The sequence below is a fragment of the Salmo salar genome, chromosome 04 (assembly GCF_965601325.2).
Source record: "Salmo salar chromosome 04, fSalSal1, whole genome shotgun sequence".
NCBI lineage: Eukaryota > Metazoa > Chordata > Actinopteri > Salmoniformes > Salmonidae > Salmo > Salmo salar.
In genome coordinates, this window is record NC_138294.1 from 62,653,561 (window position 1) to 62,677,036 (window position 23,476).

General features: G+C 42.0%; 1 protein-coding gene across 6 annotated transcripts in view; it reads left to right on the forward strand.

The window, feature by feature from the left end:
* LOC106603510 (cytospin-B) overlaps window positions 1–23,476 on the forward strand; it is a 185,683-nt gene that overhangs the window by 68,167 nt on the left and 94,040 nt on the right. The window contains exon 1 of one of the 6 annotated variants that reach the window (XM_014197292.3): window positions 15,823–16,164. The exons of the other annotated variants lie outside the window; for them this stretch is intronic. Within the exon in view, the coding sequence (XP_014052767.3) occupies window positions 16,125–16,164 (40 nt within the window). The 5' untranslated portion in view covers window positions 15,823–16,124. Of the gene's footprint in view, window positions 1–15,822; window positions 16,165–23,476 lie in introns of those variants that run through there. 6 annotated transcript variants of the gene reach the window in all.

Here is a 23,476-nt window from a genome sequence, read left to right on the forward strand (position 1 = left end):
CTAACACACAGTGACGTAGGGTTCATTTTGCACTTCCTACGGCTTCCACTAGATGTCAACAGTCTTTAGAAAGTTGTTTGAGGCTTCTATGGTGAACAGAGAGCGAACAAAGGAAGTTGGAAGTTGTTGACTCAGGAGTGGACATGAGTTCATTGGCGCGGATTCACGTGAGAGTTAGCTCTGTTCCATTACATTTTTCAAGACATTGGAATCGTTCGGTTGGAATATTATTGAAGTTTTATGTTAAAAAGGCCCTAAAGATTGATGCTATACATAGTTTGACATGTTTCTACGAACGTAAATATAACTTTTTTTGACTTTTCGTCGTGAAATATTCGGCGCGCTTCCTACATTTGGAGTAGCTGACTGAACGCGCTAACAACAAGGAGGTATTTGGACATAAATGATGGACTTTATCGAACAAAACAACATTTATTGTGGACCTGGGATTCCTGAGAGTGCATTCTGATGAAGATCATCAAAGGTAAGTGAATATTTATAATGCTATTTATGATTTTAGATGACTCCAAAATGGCAGATATCTGTATTGCCTGCTGTTGTTTTCTGAGCGATGTACTCAGATTATTGCAAAGTGTGCTTTCCCCGTGAAGCTTTTTTGAAATCTGTCACAGCGGTTGCATTAAGGAGATGTTTATCTATAATTCTTTGAATAACAGTTTAATATTTGATCAACGTTTATGATTAGTATTTTTGTAAATTGTTGTGCTCATTCACCGGAAGCTTTGGAGGCAAAATATTTTCTGTACATCACGCGCCAATGTAAAATGTTTTTTTGGGATATAAATATGAACTTTATCGAACAAAACATACATGTACTGTGTAACATTGAGTCCTAGGAGTGTCATCTGATAAAGATCGTCAAATGTTAGTGCTTAATTTTAGCTGTTTTTTGTGACGCCTCTCCTGCTTGGAAAATGGCTGTGTGGTTTTTCTTGTTTAGGCTCTGTCCTAACATAATCTAACTTTATGCTTTCGTCGTAAAGCCTTTTTGAAATCGGACAATGTGGTTGGATTAAGGAGAAGTATATCTTTAAAATGGTGTAAAAGAGTTGTATGTTTCAGAAATTTGAATTATGAGATTTTGTTGTTTTGTTGTTTTGAATTTGCCGCCCTGATATTTCACTGGCTGTTGATAGTGTGTACCGCGGACGCTAGCGTCCCACGTAGCCCAGAGAGGTTTTAAGGTTGGTAGAACTCAGTAGACTTGTTTTTCTGCCTCAGCTCTAGCTGTTCCTACTGTACTGTATATGTTGGGAAGTGGTCTGAATCCATACATACAGGTTTGAGGCATATATAATATATATATATATATAATGAAGAATCCCATTAGGCCACGCTTGCCTCTTTGTCTGTGATGAGTTACACGTGTTAAAGTATATTAATAGCTTCCTGAATTCCTGGACATACAGTACCAGTCAAAAGTTTGGATACACCTACTCATTCAAGGGTTTTTCTTTATTTTTACTATTTTCTACATGGTAGAATAATAGTAAAGACATCAAAACTTTGATATAACACATGCAATCATGTAGTAACCCCAAAAGTGTTTAACAAATCAAAATAGATTTTAGATTCTTCATAGTAGCCACCCTTTGGCTTGATGACAGCGTTGCACACTCTTGGCATTCTCTCAACCAGCTTCACCTGGAATGCTTTTGCAACAGTTTTAACCTCTATGGGCTAGGTGGGACGCTTGCCAGTGGAATCCCGTGGCGCGATATTCAAATACCTTAGAAATGCTATTACTTCAATTTCTCAAACATATGACTATTTTACACCATTTTAACCTGTTAGGGCTAAGGGGCAGTATTTGCACGGCTGGATAAAAAAATGTACCCGATTTAATCTGGTTACTAATCCTACCCAGTAACTAGAATATGCATATACTTATTATATATGGATAGAAAACACCCTAAAGTTTCTTAAACTGTTTGAATGGTGTCTGTGAGTATAACAGAACTCATTTGGCAGGCAAAACCCTGAGACATTTTCTGACAGGAAGTGGATACCTGATGTGTTGTATTACCTTTAAACCTATGCCATTGAAAAACACAGGGGCTGAGGAATATTTTGGCACTTCCTATTGCTTCCACTAGATGTCACCAGCCTTTACAAAGTGTTTTGAGTCTTCTGGAGGGAGATCTGACCGAACAAGAGCCATGGAACGATGATGGCCCATTAGACACCTGGCGCGCGAGTTCATGTTGGGTACCCTCGTTCCAATACGTTATAAAAGAGAATGCATTCGTCCACCTTGAATATTATTCATGTTCTGGTTAAAAAAGGCCCTAATGATTTATGCTATACAACGTTTGACATGTTTGAACGAACGTAAATATATTTTTTCCCCTCGTTCATGAAGTGAAGTCCGGCGGGCTTAGATCATGTGCTAACAAGACAGAGATTTTTGGACATAAATGATGAGCTTTTTTGAACAAAACTACATTCGTTATGGACCTGTGATACCTGGAAGTGACATCTGATGAAGAGAATCAAAGGTAATGGATTATTTACATAGATCTCCCCAACATGACAGCTAGTCTGTATCGCAACGCGTATTTTTCTGGGCGCAGTGCTCAGATTATTGCAAAGTGTGATTTCCCAGTAAGGTTATTTTTAAATCTGGCAAGTTGATTGCGTTCAAGAGATGTAAATCTATAATTCTTTAAATGACAATATAATATTTTACCAATGTTTTCTAATTTTAATTATTTAATTTGTGGTGCTGACTTGACTGCCGGTTATTGGAGGGAAACGATTTCCTCAACATCAATGCCATAGTAAAACGCTGTTTTTGGATATAAATATGAACTTGATAGAACTAAAAATGCATGCATTGTCTAACATAATGTCCTAGGAGTGTCATCTGATGGAGATTGTAAAAGGTTAGTGCATCATTTTAGCTGGTTTTATGGTTTTGGTGACCCTGTCTTTGAATTGACAAAACATTACACACAACTCTTGTAAATGTACTGTCCTAACATACTCTAAATTTATGCTTTCGCCGTAAAACCTTTTTGAAATCGTAAAACGTGGTTAGATTAAGGAGATGTTTATCTTTCAAAGGGTGTAAAATAGTTGTATGTTTGAAAAATTTGAATTTTGACATTTATTTGGATTCAAATTTGCCGCTCTTGAAATGCACCTGCTGTTGATGGAGTGCACCACGGGTGGGACGCTTGCGTCCCACCTAGCCCATAGAGGTTAAAGACAAGACTCTCGTTAATCTAACCACACTGTCCGATTTCAAAAAGGCTTTACAACGAAAACAAAACATTAGATTATGTCAGCAGAGTACCCAGCCAGAAATAATCAGACACCCATTTTTCAAGCTAGCATATAATGTCACAAAAACCAAAACCACAGCTAAATGCAGCACTAACCTTTGATGATCTTCATCAGATGACACCCCTAGGACATTATGTTATACAATACATGCATGTTTTGTTCAATCAAGTTCATATTTATATCAAAAACCAGCTTTTTACATTAGCATGTGACTAGCATGTGACTAGCATTCCCACCGAACATTTCCGGTGAATTTACTAAATTACTCACGATAAACGTTCACAAAAAACATAACAATTATTTTAAGAATTATAGATACAGAACTCCTTTATGCAATCGCTATGTCCGATTTTAAAATAGCTTTTCGGTGAAAGCACATTTTGCAATATTCTGAGTAGATAGCCCGGGCCATAACAGGCTAGCTATTTTGACACCCACCAAGTGTGGTACTCACCAAACTCAGATTTACTATAAGAAAAATTGGATTACCTTTGCTGTTCTTCGTCAGAATGCACTCCCAGGACATCTACTTCAATAGCAAATGTTGGTTTGGTTCAAAATAATCCATAGTTATATCCAAATAGCGGCGTTTTGTTCGTGCGTTCAAGACACTATCCGAAGGGTAAAGAAGGGTGACGCGCCCGGCGCGTTTCGTGACAAAAAAATTCAAAATATTCCATTACCGTACTTCGAAGCATGTCAAACGCTGTTTAAAATCAATTTTTATGCGATTTTTCTCGTAAAAAAGCAATAATAGTCCGACCGGGAAACCCTGTTTTCGTTCAAAGACTGAAAATGTAAACATGGTGGAGTCTCGTGCACGCGCGCCCCAGTCTCATTGTTCTCAGATCGAGCACTTACCAAATGCGCTACTGTTTTTCAGCCATGGCCTGCAAAGTCATCATTCAACGTTCTGGCGCCTTCTGAGAGCCTATGGGAGCGTTAGAAAATGTCACGTTATGCCAGAGATCCCCTGTTTTGGATAGAGATGATCAAGAAGACCAAAAAATGGTCAGAGAGGGCGCTTCCTGTTTGGAATCTTCTCAGGTTTTGGCCTGCCAAATGAGTTCTGTTATACTCACAGACACCATTCAAACAGTTTTAGAAACTTTAGGGTGTTTTCTATCCGAATCGACTAATTATATGCATATTCTAGTTACTGGGCAGGAGTAGTAACCAGATTAAATCGGGTACGTTTTTTATCCAGCCGTGCAAATACTGCCCCCTATCCCCAACAGGTTAAAGGAGTTACCACAAATGCTGAGCACTTGTTGACTGCTTTTCCTTCACTCTGTGGTCCAACTCATCCCAAACCATCTCAATTTGGTTGAGATCGAGTGATTGTTGAGGCGAGGTCATCTGATGCAGCACTGCATCACTCTCCTTATTGGTCAAATAGCCCTTACAAAGCTTGGAGGGTGTCCTGTTGAAAAACAAATGATAGTCCCACTAAGCACAAGCCAGATGGGATGACGTATTGCTGCAGAATGCTGTGGTAGCCATGATGGTTAAGTGTGCGTTGAATTCTAAATAAATCACAGACAGTGTCACCAGCAAAGCACCATCACACCTCCTTCTCCATGCTTCACGGTTGGAACCACACAAGTGTATATCATCCGTTCACCTACTCACAAAGACACGGCAGTTGGAACCAAAAATCTCAAATTTGGATTCATCAGACCAAAGGACATATTTCCACTGGTCTAATGTCCATTGCTCGTGTTTCTTGGCCCAAGCAAATCTCTTCTTCTTATTTGTGTACTTTAGTAGTGGCTTTTTTGCAGCAATTTGACCATGAAGGCCTGACTCACGCAGTCTCCTCTGAACAGTTGATGTTGAGATGTGTCTGTTACTTGAACTCTGTGAAGCATTTATTTGGGCTGCAAGCTGAGGTGTAGTTAATTGCTTATTTCGGAAACTGGTAACTCTAATGAGCTTATCCTCTGCAGCAGAGGTAACTCTGGGTCTTCCCTTTCTGTTGCGGTCCTCATGAGAGCCAGTTTCATCATAGCGCTTGATGGTTTTTGTGACTGAACTTGAAGAAAGTTTCAAAGTTCTTGAAATGTTCCACATTGACTGACCTTCATGTCTTAAAGTAATGATGGACTGTCGTTCCTCTTTGCATATTTGAGCTGTTCTTGCCATAATATGGACTTGGTCTTTTACCAAATAGGGCTATCTTCTGTATACCAACCCTACCTTGTCACAACACAACTGATTGGCTGAAATGCATTAAGAAGAAAATAAATTCCCCAAATTAACTTTTAACAAGGCACACCTGTTAATTGAATTGCATTCCATGTGACTACCTCATGAAGCTGGTTGAGAGAATGCCAAGAGTGTGCAAAGCTGTCATCAACGCAAAGGGTGGCTACTCTGAAGAATCTCATATAAAATATATTTTGATTTGTTTGACACATTTTTGGTTACTACATGATTCCATATGTGTTATTTCATAGTGTTGATGTCTTCACTATTATTCTACAATATAGAAAATAGTAAAAATAAAGAAAAACCCTTGAATGAGTAGGTGTGTCCAAACTTTTGACTGGTACTGTGTATGACCAAGGACATTCCAGATTTCTGCTAGTGATGAATTGTTGGTAGGCCTAACCATCAGTTTGGTTCTGTTTTGAATCAGCTGTGTCAGTAGTATATTTGTGAAGAATAGCTTCATCCAACAAACCTCAACAAATAGTAGGCCTACAGTTAGTATTGGACGGACATAGATTTGTGTTCAGTAACCATATTGTCTTAGCATTTCCCTTGTAAAATCCCACTGTGGTAGCAGACTAGCAGTGTTTGTTTATCAAACCCCATCCACACAGTGTTTTGTTTTGGGTAGATTGCTAATTCACATCTCTCTTTAGGTCTGTTGTATGGAGGAAAACATTTTTTTTCTCCATTGAACAAAGGGCTTCTGGGAGCTGAGTGAAAGTGTGAAACCAAGCAAAAAGTGTTGTGCAGAATATCATTCTCAAGTTGTCACACAAGGAAGCCCTGATTGGCTTTTAAATGTATCAAGGGCCTTTTAATGAAATAATTTTGTTTTCAAGGTATCACACCACAGGATAGAAATGAGATTTGTATACTTTGTGTCCTGCCTGTATAATGATTTAATTAGTAACCAATAGTCTTGGTTTCTCAAATGATTGCCTCGCCTGGTTCACCAACTACTTCTCTGATAGAGTTCAGTGTGTCAAATCAGAGGCCCTGTTGTCCGGACCTCTGGCAGTCTCTATGGGGGTGCCACAGGGTTCAATTCTTGGGCTGACTCTCTTCTCTGTATACATCAATGATGTCGCTCTTGCTGCTGGTGAGTCTCCACTGCAAAGCTACCATTCCAGTGTTTTACTTGCTATATTGTATGTACTTCGCCACCATGGCCTTTTTTTGCCTTTACCTCCCTTATCTCACCTCATTTGCTCACATTGTATATAGACTTATTTTTCTACTATATTATTGACTGTATGTTTGTTTATTCCATGTGTAACTCTGTGTTGTTCTATGTGTCGCACTGCTTTGCATTATCTTGGCCAGGTCGCAATTGTAAATGAGAACTTGTTCTCAACTTGCCTACCTGGTTAAATAAAGGTGAAATAAAAATAAAATAAAATAAAAGTAGTAGTAGTAGTAGTTTAAAGGATAATTTAAAACACTGTGGTGCACATTAATGTTATAAACGTATCACTCTGTTTATTGTTATTACATCAATTCAGGCAATGTATCGCAATATGTATTTTTGTCCATATCGCCTAGCTCCACTACATTGGCTATAGCATGAGCTATAGCATCTATTATCCAGTCTAACAATCACTCAAGTGAACAACTAGAATGGACCTATCATGAGCACATGCTTAGCATACTCCACCCAGCAGGTTGTATTGTGTTGTGTTCTATGTGTCTATGTCTATCTGCCTCCTCCACACCAGTGAGTACCTGTTGAGACAGATTAACTTGACAGTCAGTGGACAGGTCAGACAGGTCTGAAGAAAAAATCCCATTAGGCATGATCATGTGATGAAGGAGTGTTAGCCTAGTCAACAATGTATACAACCTGGGTTGACAGTTGAGGCCTACATAATGGTTAAGAAATAATGATGGTGGTTGAAAGGAACCCAAGCAAAAGGATGTTGATTGACACACCTTGACTGTTTCTCTATATGCATACTATCTTGCTCCACACTCATGCTCCGAATGCATTCTCCGACAACGTTCTCTTGAGTAAGTTCTTGTGAGGACGAGAGTGTGGAGAATGCATAAAACATTACATTTGATAAGCACCCTACTGTATTACCTCACGCTTCACCTCCCCATTCACTGAACCTTCTTCCAGCCAGGCCAGTGGTAACAATAGACAAAACAAGATATACACAAAGCAAACGTTTTCATAAGTAGTAATCTAGTTAGCCAGCTAGTTAAACAGGCAAGAATGACCTACAACTAATGTTATGGAAGGTAGATGTACATTTTTTGTGGCTTGCTAGTTAACGAGTTAGCCCTGTTGACTTACCCATTCACTGAACCGTCTTCCAGCCAGGCCAATGGCAATAGACGAAACAAGATATACACAAAGCAACCATTTTACTTCATAACAATCAGCTAGCTATATGTGAATCATAATAATGTAGCTAACCAGATAGTTTAACAGGCATAATGACATAAAAACTAATATTACGCAATATAGTTGTCAATTCTTTGTGGGTAGCTAGCTAACTGTAGTAGTTATCCCTATTGACTTATTATGGACTTGCGATCTACGGTACGTAGGCGGGTAAACATGCCAAAATTAACACTGCATGTATTAATTCACTTCTCAAGATAAAATATTGTAGTCAGGCAACATATGCGATGTGAATAGGTTACATTTCATTCCGAAGTCGGAACTCACCACAGTGTTTTATATCAAAATGTGGGTTGGACTTCGTTGTCCATGAGACGAGAACAACATGCTCTCGTGTTTGTCTATAAAGCACTTCTGAATAAACTACCTTCTTATTTATCATCACTTATCAACATTAGAAATATAATTCATAAAACCAGGTCTCAAGCATGGATTACACTTGAAGCCCCTGCGATCGCCACAGAGCTGGGTATTGTTGCCTTTTCCTGTTAGGCTCCTTGCTTATGGAATAGACTGCAGACCAAATATAAACTTGACACTCTTGTCCCCCTTGCCCATTTTAAATATTTATTGGAGGATTTGTATTTTTGCTTCGGGTAATGCAAGTTAGGAATAACCTATGTGTAAATGTAACAATCTGCTGTTGTATTTTTTGGTGTTTTCTGTGATCGTTTTGTTTGTCTTGTGTAATTTCTTAATCATTGTACCTAAACTGTATGTGTAAACATGTATAAACAGGGCCCAGCTGTAAAAGAGACCTTGGTCTCAGTCTGTGTTCCTTGTTGAAGTAAAGGTATAATAATGGTCGACACTGATTTGAAAAATTGCGTTGTTTTTTAAGGGGTTGCGTCACATTTCTTTGCATACTTTCCGTTGAAACTTGCATCAATGTATCACTCTAAATATGTACAAACGGAGTACGCACTCAAGAAGTGCCCTCCATGCTCTGTTTCGCATACTTTGATTTGAACTCATATTCCGGCCCTCCCGTGCTCCAATTTGCGTGAATGTCTGAGATGAGATATCAGGCAGGGAATATTTAATATTTGAATATAGATTTGGCTTGTGGCCTGATATTTAAACGTATGATGTGATCTTATATTTTGAGTGAAATATCTGTCTTATCTTGATGTATTGATGAGGATAGGCAGAGATAATGCTCAGAGTTTAGTGAAATCTACTGTAGCTTTTGAGGATTTGTGCCATGCTGTCAGTCACAATGAAAGATGGTTATGTTCTGTATGTGCTGGTGGAGGTAAAGTAGCTCTATTGATTTATGTCAACTTATTATTTTCTTGGTTTACTTGATCTTCTCACCACCTTGCTCGGTGGTAAGTATTTTGTACTGAAGCCAGTTTTTATTGCTGAATTATGTAACTGTGTCAGCATTGTTGTGTTAGTCTTGTAAACTGAGGCACAGTTTTCATTACCCTAGCATTGTTCAGACTTGTCAGACATTACACATGTTCTATACATCAACATTTGCTTTCATTCGTGATGTTTGATGTTGGCTTTGGTGTTTCTTCCAAATACCAGATTGAACATTTTATTGAAAGATAATGTTTCACTTGTTCTATGTAGTTTGTGTGTGAGCATGTAGTAGGCTACTTTCTCAAATGCATCAGCCATACCTGTCTTACACTGTTCCAACAACGTGATTCATTAGTTTGTGCCAGAACATCTTACATACCGTACTATCACCTGACTAGTTAAGGCAGAATGTTAGGCTACATTCTTGTGAGGTAGTGATAGAATCCCCATGTCCTTGGAGGTATGAATATATTAACTTGATGTCACTCTGCTTATTTAGTAAAGTGACATCCTTTTGTTGTGATCATCACACCAGTGTCATCTAGAGACCATGACTCCACTCTGGTGTCCCTCTCCGTCAGCTGCTGAGAACCAGCCAGAGGCCTGTGTGTGTGTGTGTGTGTGTGTGTGTGTGTGTGTGTGTGTGTGTGTGTGTGTGTGTGTGTGTGTGTGTGTGTGTGTGTGTGTGTGTGTGTGTGTGTGTGTGTGTGTGTGTGTGTGTGTGTGTGAGAGAGCCAATGTGAGGGGTACAGCCACGGGAAACAAACAGACTAGCAGCATCATCTATCGCCTGTCCAGGGCGACTAAGAGGGTCACTAACTTCCATTATGATCAGTCTGGATTTCCTCCTACTCTTAACAGCATTCCATACTAATGGGATGATACAGTGGGTCTGTAATATAATACCTCTTTATAATGCTTAATCAGCGGAAGTGGTATTTTACGCTACGTTCAATATGTTTAAGTTCCATTTATTGCCATTAAGTATAAGTACATAGGAATTTCTCTGCAGTGGGAGCTCCAGGGTAAAAAGGTTAAAAGAGGGAAAGATATTTATATTCACACTGTGCCATCAGACGACGGTTTAACACCACAGCCACGTCCAGATGACTTATTTAAGCACTTCATCAATATTTAAATGAAGAGAGTAGAGGATCCCCCATGGAGTGCCATGATGAGAGAAGACAGAGCAGTCGCTACTCTATAAATCATTTTTTTTATCATCAGCCCTGATGAGGTAAGATGATGTGCACTAGTAGCTACTTCATGGATGGGTACTCCCTTCACCTCACACCTGTTCTGATTTACACACTGTTGTTCTCACGTGGAATGGATGCAGAGCACTTACTGCAGGCAGTTTGAACTTTGAAGGTCTCGTGGTGTGTCACTGTTCAAAGGGCCAGTTTTACTCAGTCATTTTGCCCTTTCCAGTAGCAGTGGCTTGACTTAAAGATACAATAGATATTTGAAAATCCTCTGTGGCTCAATATCAATATCTGTGAAGCCAAAACAAATATATCTGCTGTTAGAACACAGTGTCCACAGCTGTAACTGGTGGCTTGACAGTGTCCTAAACTACTAGAGGGCAAAGAAGATCTCATTGTGATGACTGATTCAGCCCAGACGCTAATTCTGGAGCCCCTCTGGCCCTGTCTGATACTCACACTGTGTCACGGTCATTTGGAGGTCAGTATTTATCATCAGGACCAACTCAGGTTAGGAAGCCTTCACACCTGCTGCCACGTTTACCGCACACTCTTCACTTCCATTTCATTAAGAACCCACTGAACTTACTTGCTGTTAACATGGACAACAAACTGATTAGCTAGCATAGTTAGTTAGCTGTAATAATGGCGGACCCACCCAACAATGTCTCTCTCTGTCTCTCACAAACTATAGTTTTGGCAAGTTGGTTAGGACATCTACTTTGTGCATGACACAAGTCATTTTTCCAACAATTGTTTACAGACAGATTATTTAACTTATAATTGTCACGGCTGTCGTAGGAAGGAGCGGACCAAAGTGCAGCGTGTGTGTCGTTCCACATTTTATTTTCACTGTGAAACTATGCAATACATATAAATAAACTGAATAACAAAACAACAAACCGTGACGCAGAGGTGAAACATACACTAACTCAAAGACAATCTCCCACAAACCCAGGTGGAAAAAACACCTACTTAAGTATGATCTCCAATTAGAGACAACGATGACCAGCTGCCTCTAATTGGAGATCATCCCAAACAAAACCCAACATAGAAATACAAAACTAGAACATGACAACATAGAAAAACTAAACTAGAAAACCCCCCTGTCACACCCTGACCTACTCTACCATAGAAAATAACAGCTTTCTATGGTCAGGACGTGACAATAATTCACTGTATCACAATTCCAGAAGTTTACATACACTAAGTTGACTGTGCCTTTAAACAGCTTGGAAAATTCCAGAAAATTATTTCATGGCATTAGAAGCTTCTGATAGGCTAATTGACATCATTTGAGTCAATTGGAGGTGTACCTGTGGATGTATTTCAAGGCCTACCTTCAAACTCAGTGCGTCTTTGCTTGACATCATGGGAAAATCAAAAGAAATCAGCCAAGACCTCAGAAAAAAATTGTAGACCTCCACAAGTCTGGTTCATCCTTGGGAACAATTTCCAAACGCCTGAAGGTACCACGTTCATCTGTACAAACAATAGTACGCAAGTATAAACACCATGGGACCACGCAGCCGTCATACCGCTCAGGAAGAAGACGCGTTCTGTCTCCTAGAGATGAACGTACTTTGGTGCGAAAAGTGCAAATCAATCCCAGAACAACAGCAAAGGACCTTGTGAAGATGCTGGAGTAATCAGGTACAAAAGTATCTATATCCACAGTAAAATGAGTCCTATATCGACATAACCTTAAAGGCCGCTCAGCAAGGAAGAAGCCACTGCTCCAAAACCGCCATAAAAAATCCAGACTACGGTTTGCCACTGCACATGGGGACAAAGATCGTACTTTTTGGAGAAATGGCCTCTGTTCTGATGAAACAAAAATAGAACTGTTTGGCCATAATGACCATTGTTATCTTTGGAGGAAAAAGGGGGAGGCTTGCAGGCCAAAGAACACCATCCCAACCGTGAAGCACGGGGGTGGCAGCATCATGTTGTGGGGGTGCTTTGCTGCAGGAGGGACTGGTGCACTTCATAAAATAGATGGCATCATGATTAAGGAAAATTATGTGGATATATTGAAGCAACATCTCAAGACATCAGTCAGGAAGTTAAAGCTTGGTTGCAAATGGGTCTTCCAAATGGACAATGACCCCAAGCATACTTCCAAAGTTGTGGCAAAATGGCTTAAGGACAACGTCCATGGTGAAGTTAGATGAGTATGGCAGACTGTCAGTGACTGATGGAGTACACGCACCCCCAGGTTGCTCACCGTTTGTGTTGCCTCTCCAGATGGATTATGATATTTTTATATTCTCTTCTTCATTCATTAGCCCAAAAACCTCATAATTTCTACATTACCACGAGTCGTTGTGGCTGATTTGAGAAACCTGAGGAGGGCGTCTGGTCTGTCCTCTTGCCTAGTGAGCGAGCAAACTGCCCAGAGTGTGTGATGAATGATGTGTGTGTGTCAGAGTTATCCCTCAGCCTCGGACTGACTGTCACAGTGAAGGGTGGAGAGAACGAGGAGGAGGGAGGAGAAGGATCCAGAGTAGTGGCTGTCAAGCTGTGGATGTGCTCAGACACCAGACTGGGGCTGCGTCTGAAATGGCACTATATACTGTAGTGCACTACTTTTGATCAGGGCCCTGGTCAAAAGTAGTGTATTATATAGTAATTAGGGTGGCATTTTGGACACACTCTGGGCCCCTGGAGGCTTGTGGAGAGGCCACGAACATGTGGCCATGAAGGGACAGTGTGTGCCTGTGGGTCGCAATGGAGCCCACCTGACTGGGGCACAGTCACTGTTTCTAGCTCCTCCTCATCACTGCCATATTAATTAATCCAAGACTCCTCAGTCCTCTTTAGCCTCCATAAGCATTCTACCATGATAGACACACACACACACACAAACACAGGCATACATGCTTACAGAGAGAGAGAAACACACACAAGCACTGGTGGTGCGCGGGTCAGCTGTTTGTTCACCTGCCTGCAATTGCTAATAACCCATCCACAACTGAGAGAAAGTGAAAATATGAGGCCCTAACCCGCGAATATAGAAAATGCACTGTTGGCTACAGTCAGAGACGGCGTAACAATATTTTGCCTAATTTAGATATGTTTCTGCTGATCATTTTAAAATAGCACCTTTACAGACGTCCTTAACTGCGTATTCACATTCTCTCAAGATGCTGAAAGAAAGAAATATACTTTCAGTGTATCATTTCACTGCAAGAAATGCTTAATTCTGCAGGAGTTAATATTAAGGCTATTAAGAAGTTATAGACCAACAGTCACTGTCCAGATTTCAGTTTCCATTTAACCCATCTGAACGGTAGTCTACACTTCCCTTGATGTGCCTCACAAGCATCACACATAACATAGGCACTGCTAACATCCTTTTTTAACACCACCAAATATTTCCTAAACATTACATTTCTGTCCCTCCCTTCTCATTATTTTCAACTTTCCATTCCACAGCTTTTCTCTTATTGAATAAAACTCTGACATTGTCCTTTTTGCCTCAGTATATTGACCTTAACTTTTTCTGCCCGTTCCCAAAAGCGTTTGGTGATTGGCGTGTAGGCTATTTGGCGCGCGTACAGTTAGGCCCTAAAGCTTAGGCTTACGCACTAATGTCAAATAGCCTAAAAATAATACAATAAAAACCTAAATGTAGCCTATAGATAGAAATTGATACATTTATGGATATTTTGATATATTTGTATTTTTTTTCTACTTGACCGCCACACACCCGCCATTCATCCACACAATATTTCATGGCCCTAAACCCGCACGCCATGCAGATATAATGTGGACTGCGGGTTATGAGTCAACCCGCAAATCACTAACACGCACACACACACATATACACACACACGCATACACACACACACACTCAGAGCATTGGTAATGGTGTTAGCAATGAGGAATCAGGAATCCACACCACCCAGTATATCTAGCACAGATTAAGCCTAGTCCTGGACTAAGAAGTGCTTTCAGTGGAGAATCTCCATTGAGAATGATTTTTAGTACAATACTTAATTTGTGTCTAGGAAACCGGCCCATGGTCTATTTAGGAAAAATATATGTAGATATTCTGACAAGGTTTGTGTTGACTAAAGTACATACAACATCCATCTATGTCATGAGAAGACTGTGCCCCAAGCAACCCCCAAATACTGAAATTCTTCTAGATGTTTCTTGGAGGCCATAGAAATGGGGCTCCTGTGGCGAGGAGGACATTCTTAACTGGATTAGAGCTATGTTTGTTTATCGAGGGTGGTTCTGCAGTGATGGGCTCAGACAGGAGAGAGGATCAGTGGAGAACACTGAAGGAGGAGGAGAAGCAGGAGGAGAAGGAAGAAGAGGAGGAGGAGGAGGCACCACCGCAGCATCTCTTTGACTTTCTAAACTATTAAGCCCTTAATGAGATTTTTCAAAATGCTTAATGTTGCAACAGATAGAGGCTCTTATAACTTTAATAACACAATCAAATAGGAGAGAGAGAAGACAAAGGCACACATACAATCACACACATAGTGACAGAGAGGGAGGCACTGAAAGATGGAGGGAGAGAGAAAGAGAGGTTGCCTTAAAGTCGCGTCGCTCAAAAAAGGACAAATCCAACCCGAGATGACACATTAATTCACTCCCGACTTTATTTCTCCTACTGTGGCTTTTATCATCATGAATATTTCAGACACATACATTGTGAATGAGGGAGAGGGGGAAAAAACAAGCTATCCTCTCATCTCACCCACACTGCACCTCCCTCCTCTCACTCACAACTTCCCACCCCAAAACAGCCCCCCAGTAATGCAGAGTCCTGCTATGAAAACACTGGCAGTGTGTGTGATTTTGTGTGTGCACATGCATGTGTGTATGTGAAAGGGGGAGAAAGATACTGCATGTATGCGTGTGTTAAGAGTTAGCTCCAGCTAATCGGTGATCCTTCTCTCTGCTGGACGGATGAGGTCAGGAGAGTTAACATGAAAGGGAAGAGAAGAGAGAGCTCTGCTGTCAGTCTCTGCCAACAAGACAAAACGTCCTTTTCCTCCGCCTTATTTTTCCTTCCTCTCTTCCTCCTCCATCAGTCTCTCTCTCTTTCATTATACTGTACCAGAAAGAGGGGATTACTTTGTTGAGGTACAGTACACTGTGTTAAAAAGCAGCAGTCATTTCTGCTCTACTGTGATAGAGAGAGTGTAGAACAACTCTGGGAGAGTCTGTGAGACAGGGTAGGAGGAGGAGCAGAGAAGGAGGGCCGGTGTGCGTGTATGGGTGTGTGTGTGTGTGTGTGTGTGTGTGTGTGTGTGTGTGTGTGTGTGTGTGTGTGTGTGTGTGTGTGTGTGTGCGTGTGTGGCCTGGAGAAGCCACTCCTCCTCTGCTGATTCCAGCCGTCACTGGGCTAATGAAGCCCACACCGCTCTGCCAGTGTGTCATACTGTCACCAGCCTGGAGGACTGAGCACAGGCAGCGGGACAGTCTGCCTCCACTCACTCAGCCTCAGGAAGAGCTGGAGAGAAGAGAGAGAAAGGAAGGAAGGAGGGGATATTGTTTTTGTCTCCTGTATTTATCTCTGCCAGTGGATCAACTGAGACTACATACTGTAAGATAGAGAGTTTCTCTGAGCAAAGCCGCCTCCCCCGCGGCCGGGGTTCTTGGATTAGTCCTTCCTGGTGTGGAGAGTGAGTAGAGCTGCGGACCGAACCAGCATGGGGAACCAGGCGGGTAGGCTGGAGGAACCTGAGTCAGGTCTGCTACCTTACCGTAATGTATCGTATGCCAGCTTAGCTCTGTTCACTCACCACTACTCTCTCCATCACTGAGGCTATCTATACTCATTTACTTCATCAGTATCTCTTTCACTCACTCGCTCTCTCTATCTCTTCCCCCCCTCTCTGTCCCTCTTTGCTCTATTGATGTGAGGCAAACAAAGCCATGCATTGCCAAATAGCTTAGTTATGAATGATGCCATGTCAGAAAATCCCATTTAAAGGTTAATTATCAGACATATAGAGCTGTACAGTGCCAGTGGCTCTGTTTGTACTGTAGGTTTACTTGGCCCTTCTCTTATTACTCAGATTCTAAGAAGAAGGATATTCATTGACTAGTAGTGTGTGTGTGTGTGTCTGTGTGTGTTTGCATGTGTGTTTTTGGCTTTATGTGTGCCAGCGTGTGTGTGTGTGGTTCACGATATCTGGACATGAAAAGTGCTGAGTGCGTTTTATCTTCCAGCAGCTTCCTCTCTGTCAGAGGCAGGCAGGGAATCAGCCAGTGGAGATGGTATCGCTGTCCCATGCAGCTTCTCTCTCTTTATCTCTCTCACCTCTCTCTTTTGCCTCTCGCTCGCTCGCTCTCTCTCTCTCTCTCTCTCTCTCTCTCTCTCTCTCTCTGCTGCCCTAAGGATAGACTGCTTAATACATTTACATTTCAAAGTCTCTGTTAACTTCATTTAGCAGCCTTTAACTTCACATTAGTCAGAGAAACCATTGGTATCTCTGTCTCTCTTTCTTCTTTCTGTTCTCTCATCAACAAATGTTCCTTTCAGGTTGTGTCCTACCTCTGTCCTATCCATGAACAGCATAGCTGCATTATCAGCTCATGTCTGTGGGCTCATTGTCTCCTCTAGTGTAAAATAACTTGTTGCACAGCTGACAAAGAGGTGTGTGTGTGTATGTGCTGCGTATGCATCTTTGTGTGTGCATGTATGTGTTTAGGAGTGTGTGTGTGGGAGCGCCTCTGTTTGTAGCCGGATCTCCTTCCACCCAGTGCGTGCAGCCAGTGAAGTCCCTGTGTCACTCACAGTGTGGCCAAGCAGGCAGCCAGTGAAGTCCCTGTGTCACTCACAGTGTGGCCAAGCAGGCAGCCAGTGAAGTCCCTGTGTCACTCACAGTGTGGCCAAGCAGGCAGCCAGTGAAGTCCCTGTGTCACTCACAGTGTGGCCAAGCAGGCAGCCAGTGAAGTCCCTGTGTCACTCACAGTGTGGCCAAGCAGGCAGCCAGTGAAGTCCCTGTGTCACTCACAGTGTGGCCAAGCAGGCAGCCAGTGAAGTCCCTGTGTCACTCACAGTGTGGCCAAGCAGGCAGCCAGTGAAGTCCCTGTGTCACTCACAGTGTGGCCAAGCAGGCAGCCAGTGAAGTCCCTGTGTCACTCACAGTGTGGCCAAGCAGGCAATAGAGAAAAGCCAGGCAGGCAGCCAGTGAAGCCACAGCCCACACCACACAGTGTAGTGTTATCAGTTAGTGAGTGTTGTCGTGTCATTTCGTAGCGGTAGTGTGTGTGGTGTGAGATAGCACGGCAGGCTCTGATTCGGAGGCTACAGTATAGCTTCTGCATGCCAGCAGGAGAGATTAGACTCTTGGTTCCTGTCACACACATTTCTCTACTATACTGCTCTCGAACAGGTCGCTCAAATGAGGGAGAGCATTGGCTATTTCACACACAGACTATATTGTTGTCCAGATATCATGTAGGTGTTTTTGTTGTTTTCATTTAGGATTTGGTTTCTGGCCAAGGCATAATGAAGACATCAATGAAGTCATTTGAATTTTGTCACTGAGGATTTCATAACTGTTGTTCTTATTACTGTAGATTTATATCGGCCAAATTTGGGGTAAAAACCAGTTCATACATGAGTCCTCTGTACTGAACACACAGTGAGGTGAGGTGTCCTCAAGCTTCTCAGGGTGACTTGTCCTCGAGAACAACTGGAAGGCGTCCCATCAGCCCTGTGGTGTGATCCATCTATGCTGTCACTTCCTGCTGTCTGTCTGACACTGTGTTTTCCTCCATCGGAATGTATGTGTGCATGCGCGTGTGCGCACTCGTGTGTATGTGTGTGTCCAGTTCATATGAGGCTAAACATCATCCAATTACAGCTTCCTTGGGTAGCATCTGTCATCTGTCAAGTATTTGTATCACGTACAGTATGTTTCATATACAGTGTACAAAACATTAAGAAAGACCGCTCTTTCCATGACATGGACTGACCAGGCGAATCCAGGTGAAAGCTATGATCCCTTATTGATATCACTTGTTAAATCAACTGCAATCAGTCTAAATGAAGGGGAGGAGACCGGTTAAAGAAGGATTTTTAAGCCTTGAGACAATTGAGACATGGATTGTTTGTGTGCCATTCAGAGGGGGAATATATAAGTGCCTTTAAAAGGGGTATGGTAGTAAGTGCCAGACGCACCGGTTTGTGTCAAGAACTGCAACACTGCTGGATTTTTCACGTTCAACAGTTTCCTGTGTGTATCTAGAATGGTCCACTATCCAAAGGACATCCAGCCAACTTGGCACAACTGTGGAACGCTTTCGACACCTTGTAGAGTTCATGTCCCAACGAGTTGAGGCTGTTCTGAGGGTAAAGTATTGTTAATATACACTGTCCAAGAATCACTAGTACTACCAGAGAGCTTTTACTATCCTCAGTGGAGTCACACACACTAGGCTACATATCAAATGTGTTGTTATTATAAATTCACCATGATTATGTTTGATATGAAGCCATAGATAGAGGTTATTTTAAGATGATAGTGTTGGAGAGTTGAGTGAGGGCGTAACTATCCTCAATGGATTCACACTCGGGTAAGGCTGGGTGGTATTGCCAAAATATCAGATCACAGTATTGATGCATGGACCGGTTTGTTTTTTTCCTTGTTTGTTGTTTAGTTGGGTGAGTCAGCAATACGGATGGACAGACAAACAGTACAGTAAAAAAGTTACTTTTACCCATTTTTCTCCCCAATTTTGTGATATCCAATTGGTAGTTACAGTTTGTCCCATCACTGCAACTCCCCTACGGAGTCGGGAGAGGCGAAGGTTGAGAGCCATGTGTCCCCCGAAACACGACCCTGTATAAGAATGTAAAAATGCGCCCCACCAATGCGCGATAGAAAGGAAAAAACGTAGTGCTGGTAAGATGGGTCATATCTTTTGAACGGATTGAGCTAAAAACGAGACGTTTCATTAATAATTACAACAATTATTGTGTGTAAACTGGCTCTCATGAGGACTGTCACAGGAAAGGAAGACCCAGAGTTTATTGGAGTTACCAGCCTTTGCAGCCCAAATAAATGCTTCACAGAGCTCAAGTAACAGACACATCTCAACATCAACTGTTCAGAGGAGACTGCGTTAATGATTTTATTTATTTATTTATTTATTTCACCTTTATTTAACCAGGTAGGCCAGTTGAGAACAAGTTCTCATTTACAACTACGACCTGGTCAAGTTAAAGCAAAGCAGTGCGACAAAATCAACAACACAGAGTTACACATAAATAAACGTACAGTCAATAACACAAAAGAAAATAAAATACAGAAAAATCTAAGTACAGTGTGTGCAAATGTGGAAGAGTAGGGAGGTAGGCAATAAATAGGCCATAGAGGCGAAAATAATTACAATTTAGCATTAATACTGGAGTGATAGATGTGCAGATGATGATGTGCAAGTTCAGATACTGGGGTGCAAAAGAGCAAGAGGGTAAGTAATGATATGGGGATGATATGGGGCTGTGTACAGGTACAGTGATCGGTAAGCTGCTCTGACAGCTGATGCTTAAAGTTAGAGAGGGAGATATAAGACTCCAGCTTCGGAGATTTTTGCAATTCGTTCCAGTCATTGTCCGCAGAGAACTGAAAGGAAAGGCAGCCCAAGGAAGTGTTGGGTTTGGGGATGATCAGTGCCATATACCTGCTGGAGCGTGTGCTACGGGTGGGTGTTGCTATGGTGACCAGTGAGCTGAGATAAGGCGGGGCTTTACCTAGCAAAGACTTATAGATGACCTGGAGCCAGTGGGTTTGGCAACGGATATATAGTGAGGGCCAGCCAACGAGAGCATACAGGTCGCAGTGGTGGGTAGTATATGGGGCTTTGGTGATAAAACCAGGCCTTCATGGTCGAATTGCTGCAAATTAACCACTACTAAAGGACAGCAATAAGAAGAAAATACTTGCTTGGGCCAAGAAACATGAGCAATGGACATTAGACCGGTGGAAATCTGTCCTTTGGTCTAATGAGTCCAAATTTGAGACTTTTGGTTCCAACCACCGTGACTTTGTGAGATGCAGAGTAGGTGAACAGATGATATCCGCATTTCCCACAGTGAAGCATGGAGGAGGAGGTGTGATGGTGTGGGGGTGCTTTGCTGGTGACACTGTCTGTGATTTATTTAGAATTCAAGGTACACTTAACCAGCATGGCTACAACAGCATTCTGCAGCGATACACCATCCCATCTGGTTTGCGCTTTTGCTTTTCAACAGGACAATGACCCAACACACCTCCAGGTTGTGTAAGGGCTAATTGACCAAGAAGGAGAGTGATGGAGTGCTGCATCAGATGACCTGGCCTCCACAATCCCCCGACCTCAACCCAGTTGAGATGGTTTGGGATGAGTCGGACCGCAGAGTGAAGGAAAAGCAACAAGTGCTCAGCATATGTGGGAACTCCTTCAAGACTGTTGGAAAAGCATTCCAGGTGAAGCTGGTTGAGAGAATACCAAGGGTGTGCAAAGGCAAAGGGTGGCTACTTTGAAGAATCTAAATTATAAAATATATTTTGGTTTGTTTAACACTTTTTGGGTTACTACATGATTCCATATGTGTTATTTCATAGTTTTGATGTCTTCACTATTATTCTACAATGTAGAAAATAGTAAAAATAAAGAAAAACCCTTGAATGAGTAGGTGTGTCCAAACTTTTGACTGGTACGTATATGTATACACACACGCACACATGCTCTGTTCGATCCCATAAAGACCCTTATTATAATTTGAAGCGGTCTACTGTAAAGTTTATCAATCATGCTTTTATTATTCTCAGACCTTCATTGCCCCATCCAATTGAAAAAGCATTCATATAGTTAATGAGAATTGATCACTAAATGGGCTAATTTGTCAGGATGTACAGAACTCTGCAGAGGAGAGGATAAAGCAATCGATGAGAGAGGGATTTGATCAAGGACCGAGAGGAGGATTTTAATCTATTTCTCACCAGGTTGATTAGCCTATCTTGTCTGTTTGCTGCACAAAGACTTTCCTCATTAGAAGATAATGTTTTCTTATCTAATCTAACCACCACTACATATTGGCTCTCCACTCTCCCCTTCTGACTGTGGTCCAGCGCTCTACACACTGGGAGAATGGCCCAGTGCCCACGCTCAGCAGATACTCTGATGATGACCTATTCAGTGAAATATTATGGCTGAACACAGAACAGTGGGCCTATTTTCAGATCCGACTCCATGTAAACCAGAGCTGTCTGGAGGCAGAATAAAAGCCCCGTCCATGGTGAACTGTGGCGACTGGCAAGATGTTTGTCTAGTGAGTTGAGAGGGGGAGTCAGAGAGAGAGAGAGAGAGAGAAAGAGAGAGAGAGAGGGTTAGAGCGTTTCTCATGCTCAAAAAAGGATAGTGAGCTTCCACGGTCCTGTGGGTTTCTTGCCCATGCAGCATGGCCAGGATGTTTGGAGGTAGTGGTAATGCTGGAAAAGCTGCCAGAATGTTGGCAAAGCAGAGGAGCGTTTGATAGTTCTGGAGTGTTTTTGTCTGATATCAATGCAGCAATAACAATGGTGGTCACTGGAACAACATGACTGTTTGTTGTCTTTGCTCACACTTGGGCATCAGAAGTTTCAGTGAAGGAGAGCGATAGGCTAGACCGTCTACTACACACAGTGCTGGAGAGACTTTCTCAGGACACACAACAACAACCCACAGGAAAAGATTCCTCATCCGAAACAACACTACGTAACCAAACTAATCAGACTGTGCTAACACAGGATTTGTCTCGCAGAGAATTGCAGTGTGTCTGCTGAGAAAGTGCATGTACAGTTCTTATTGTTCTGATAAACGTCTGTTCCTGACCTGACACTTTCACAATAGTAGATTTATCACATTCAGTATACAATAAGTATAAAACTAGAGCAGAGTGGGTTGGGTGGGCTCCTGGGGCTGCTGGCAGAGGATGGATAGCTCCTTATGTTTATGAGGGCGAGGCTTGGATAGATTTGGTATTTTAAGGAAGAGTGTACGGGGTGTATAGGATGGAAGGGAGAAGGAAGAATCGATGTTGTACTTTGAAGTTTTCGGGCTGTGTATGTTTTCCAGATGTGCTTGTTTTGATATAGGCTTTATTGTATTCAAATAGTTTATACAAAAGAGCGAAATATTGAAAATAATTTACCCTTTTACCTGAGTGTACAAAACATTAGGAACACCTTCCTAATATTGAGTTGCACCCCCTTTTGCCCTCAGAACAGCCTCAATTCGCCAGGGCATGGACTCTACAAGGTGTTGAAAGCATTCCACAGGGATGCTGGCCCATGTTGACTCCATTGCTAACAAGTGACATCAATAAGGGATCATAGCTTTCACATGGAATCACCTGGCCAGCCTATGTCATGTTTTGTACACTTTGTGTATAATACGGAATGTGTTATACATGCCGAAACAGAGAGAGTCTCTGCTGAGAGAGAGATAGTGTGTGATGTAGTGTTCAGGTTATGCGATTCAATCACCTGCAGATGGGCGGCAACGTGCTGCTGGGTTCTTGGGCGAAGCTGTGTGTGTGTGTGTGTGTGTGTGTGTGTGTGTGTGTGTGTGTGTGTGTGTGTGTGTGTGTGTGTGTGTGTGTGTGTGTGTGTGTGTGTGTGTGTGTGTGTGTGTGTGTGTGTGTGTGTGTGTGTGTGTGTGTGTGTGTGTGTGTGTGTGTGTGTGCGCATCCCCGTCAGCAGAATTCACACACCACACTTCCCTGACAGCTGGGCTGCTTTAATACATGCAGGGCAATCAGGGCATTGTCCCTCACATTCCTCCTTTCACTGGGAGGGATACCTCTCATTATGACATTTACTGTACTGTTTGTCTGTCCATCCGTATTGCTGACTCACCCATAGAAAATGCTTAGACTATTATAGGCCTGCCCTTTTTTACACTATCGTGTCAAACCCAACCGTAATGTGCTGGCTTGTAGAAACTACAAGCATAATTCCCAGCATGTCATGTTGACATTGACAACTGAAAGCCTTTCTCTTAATTAATAAACAATACGTTCATTGGT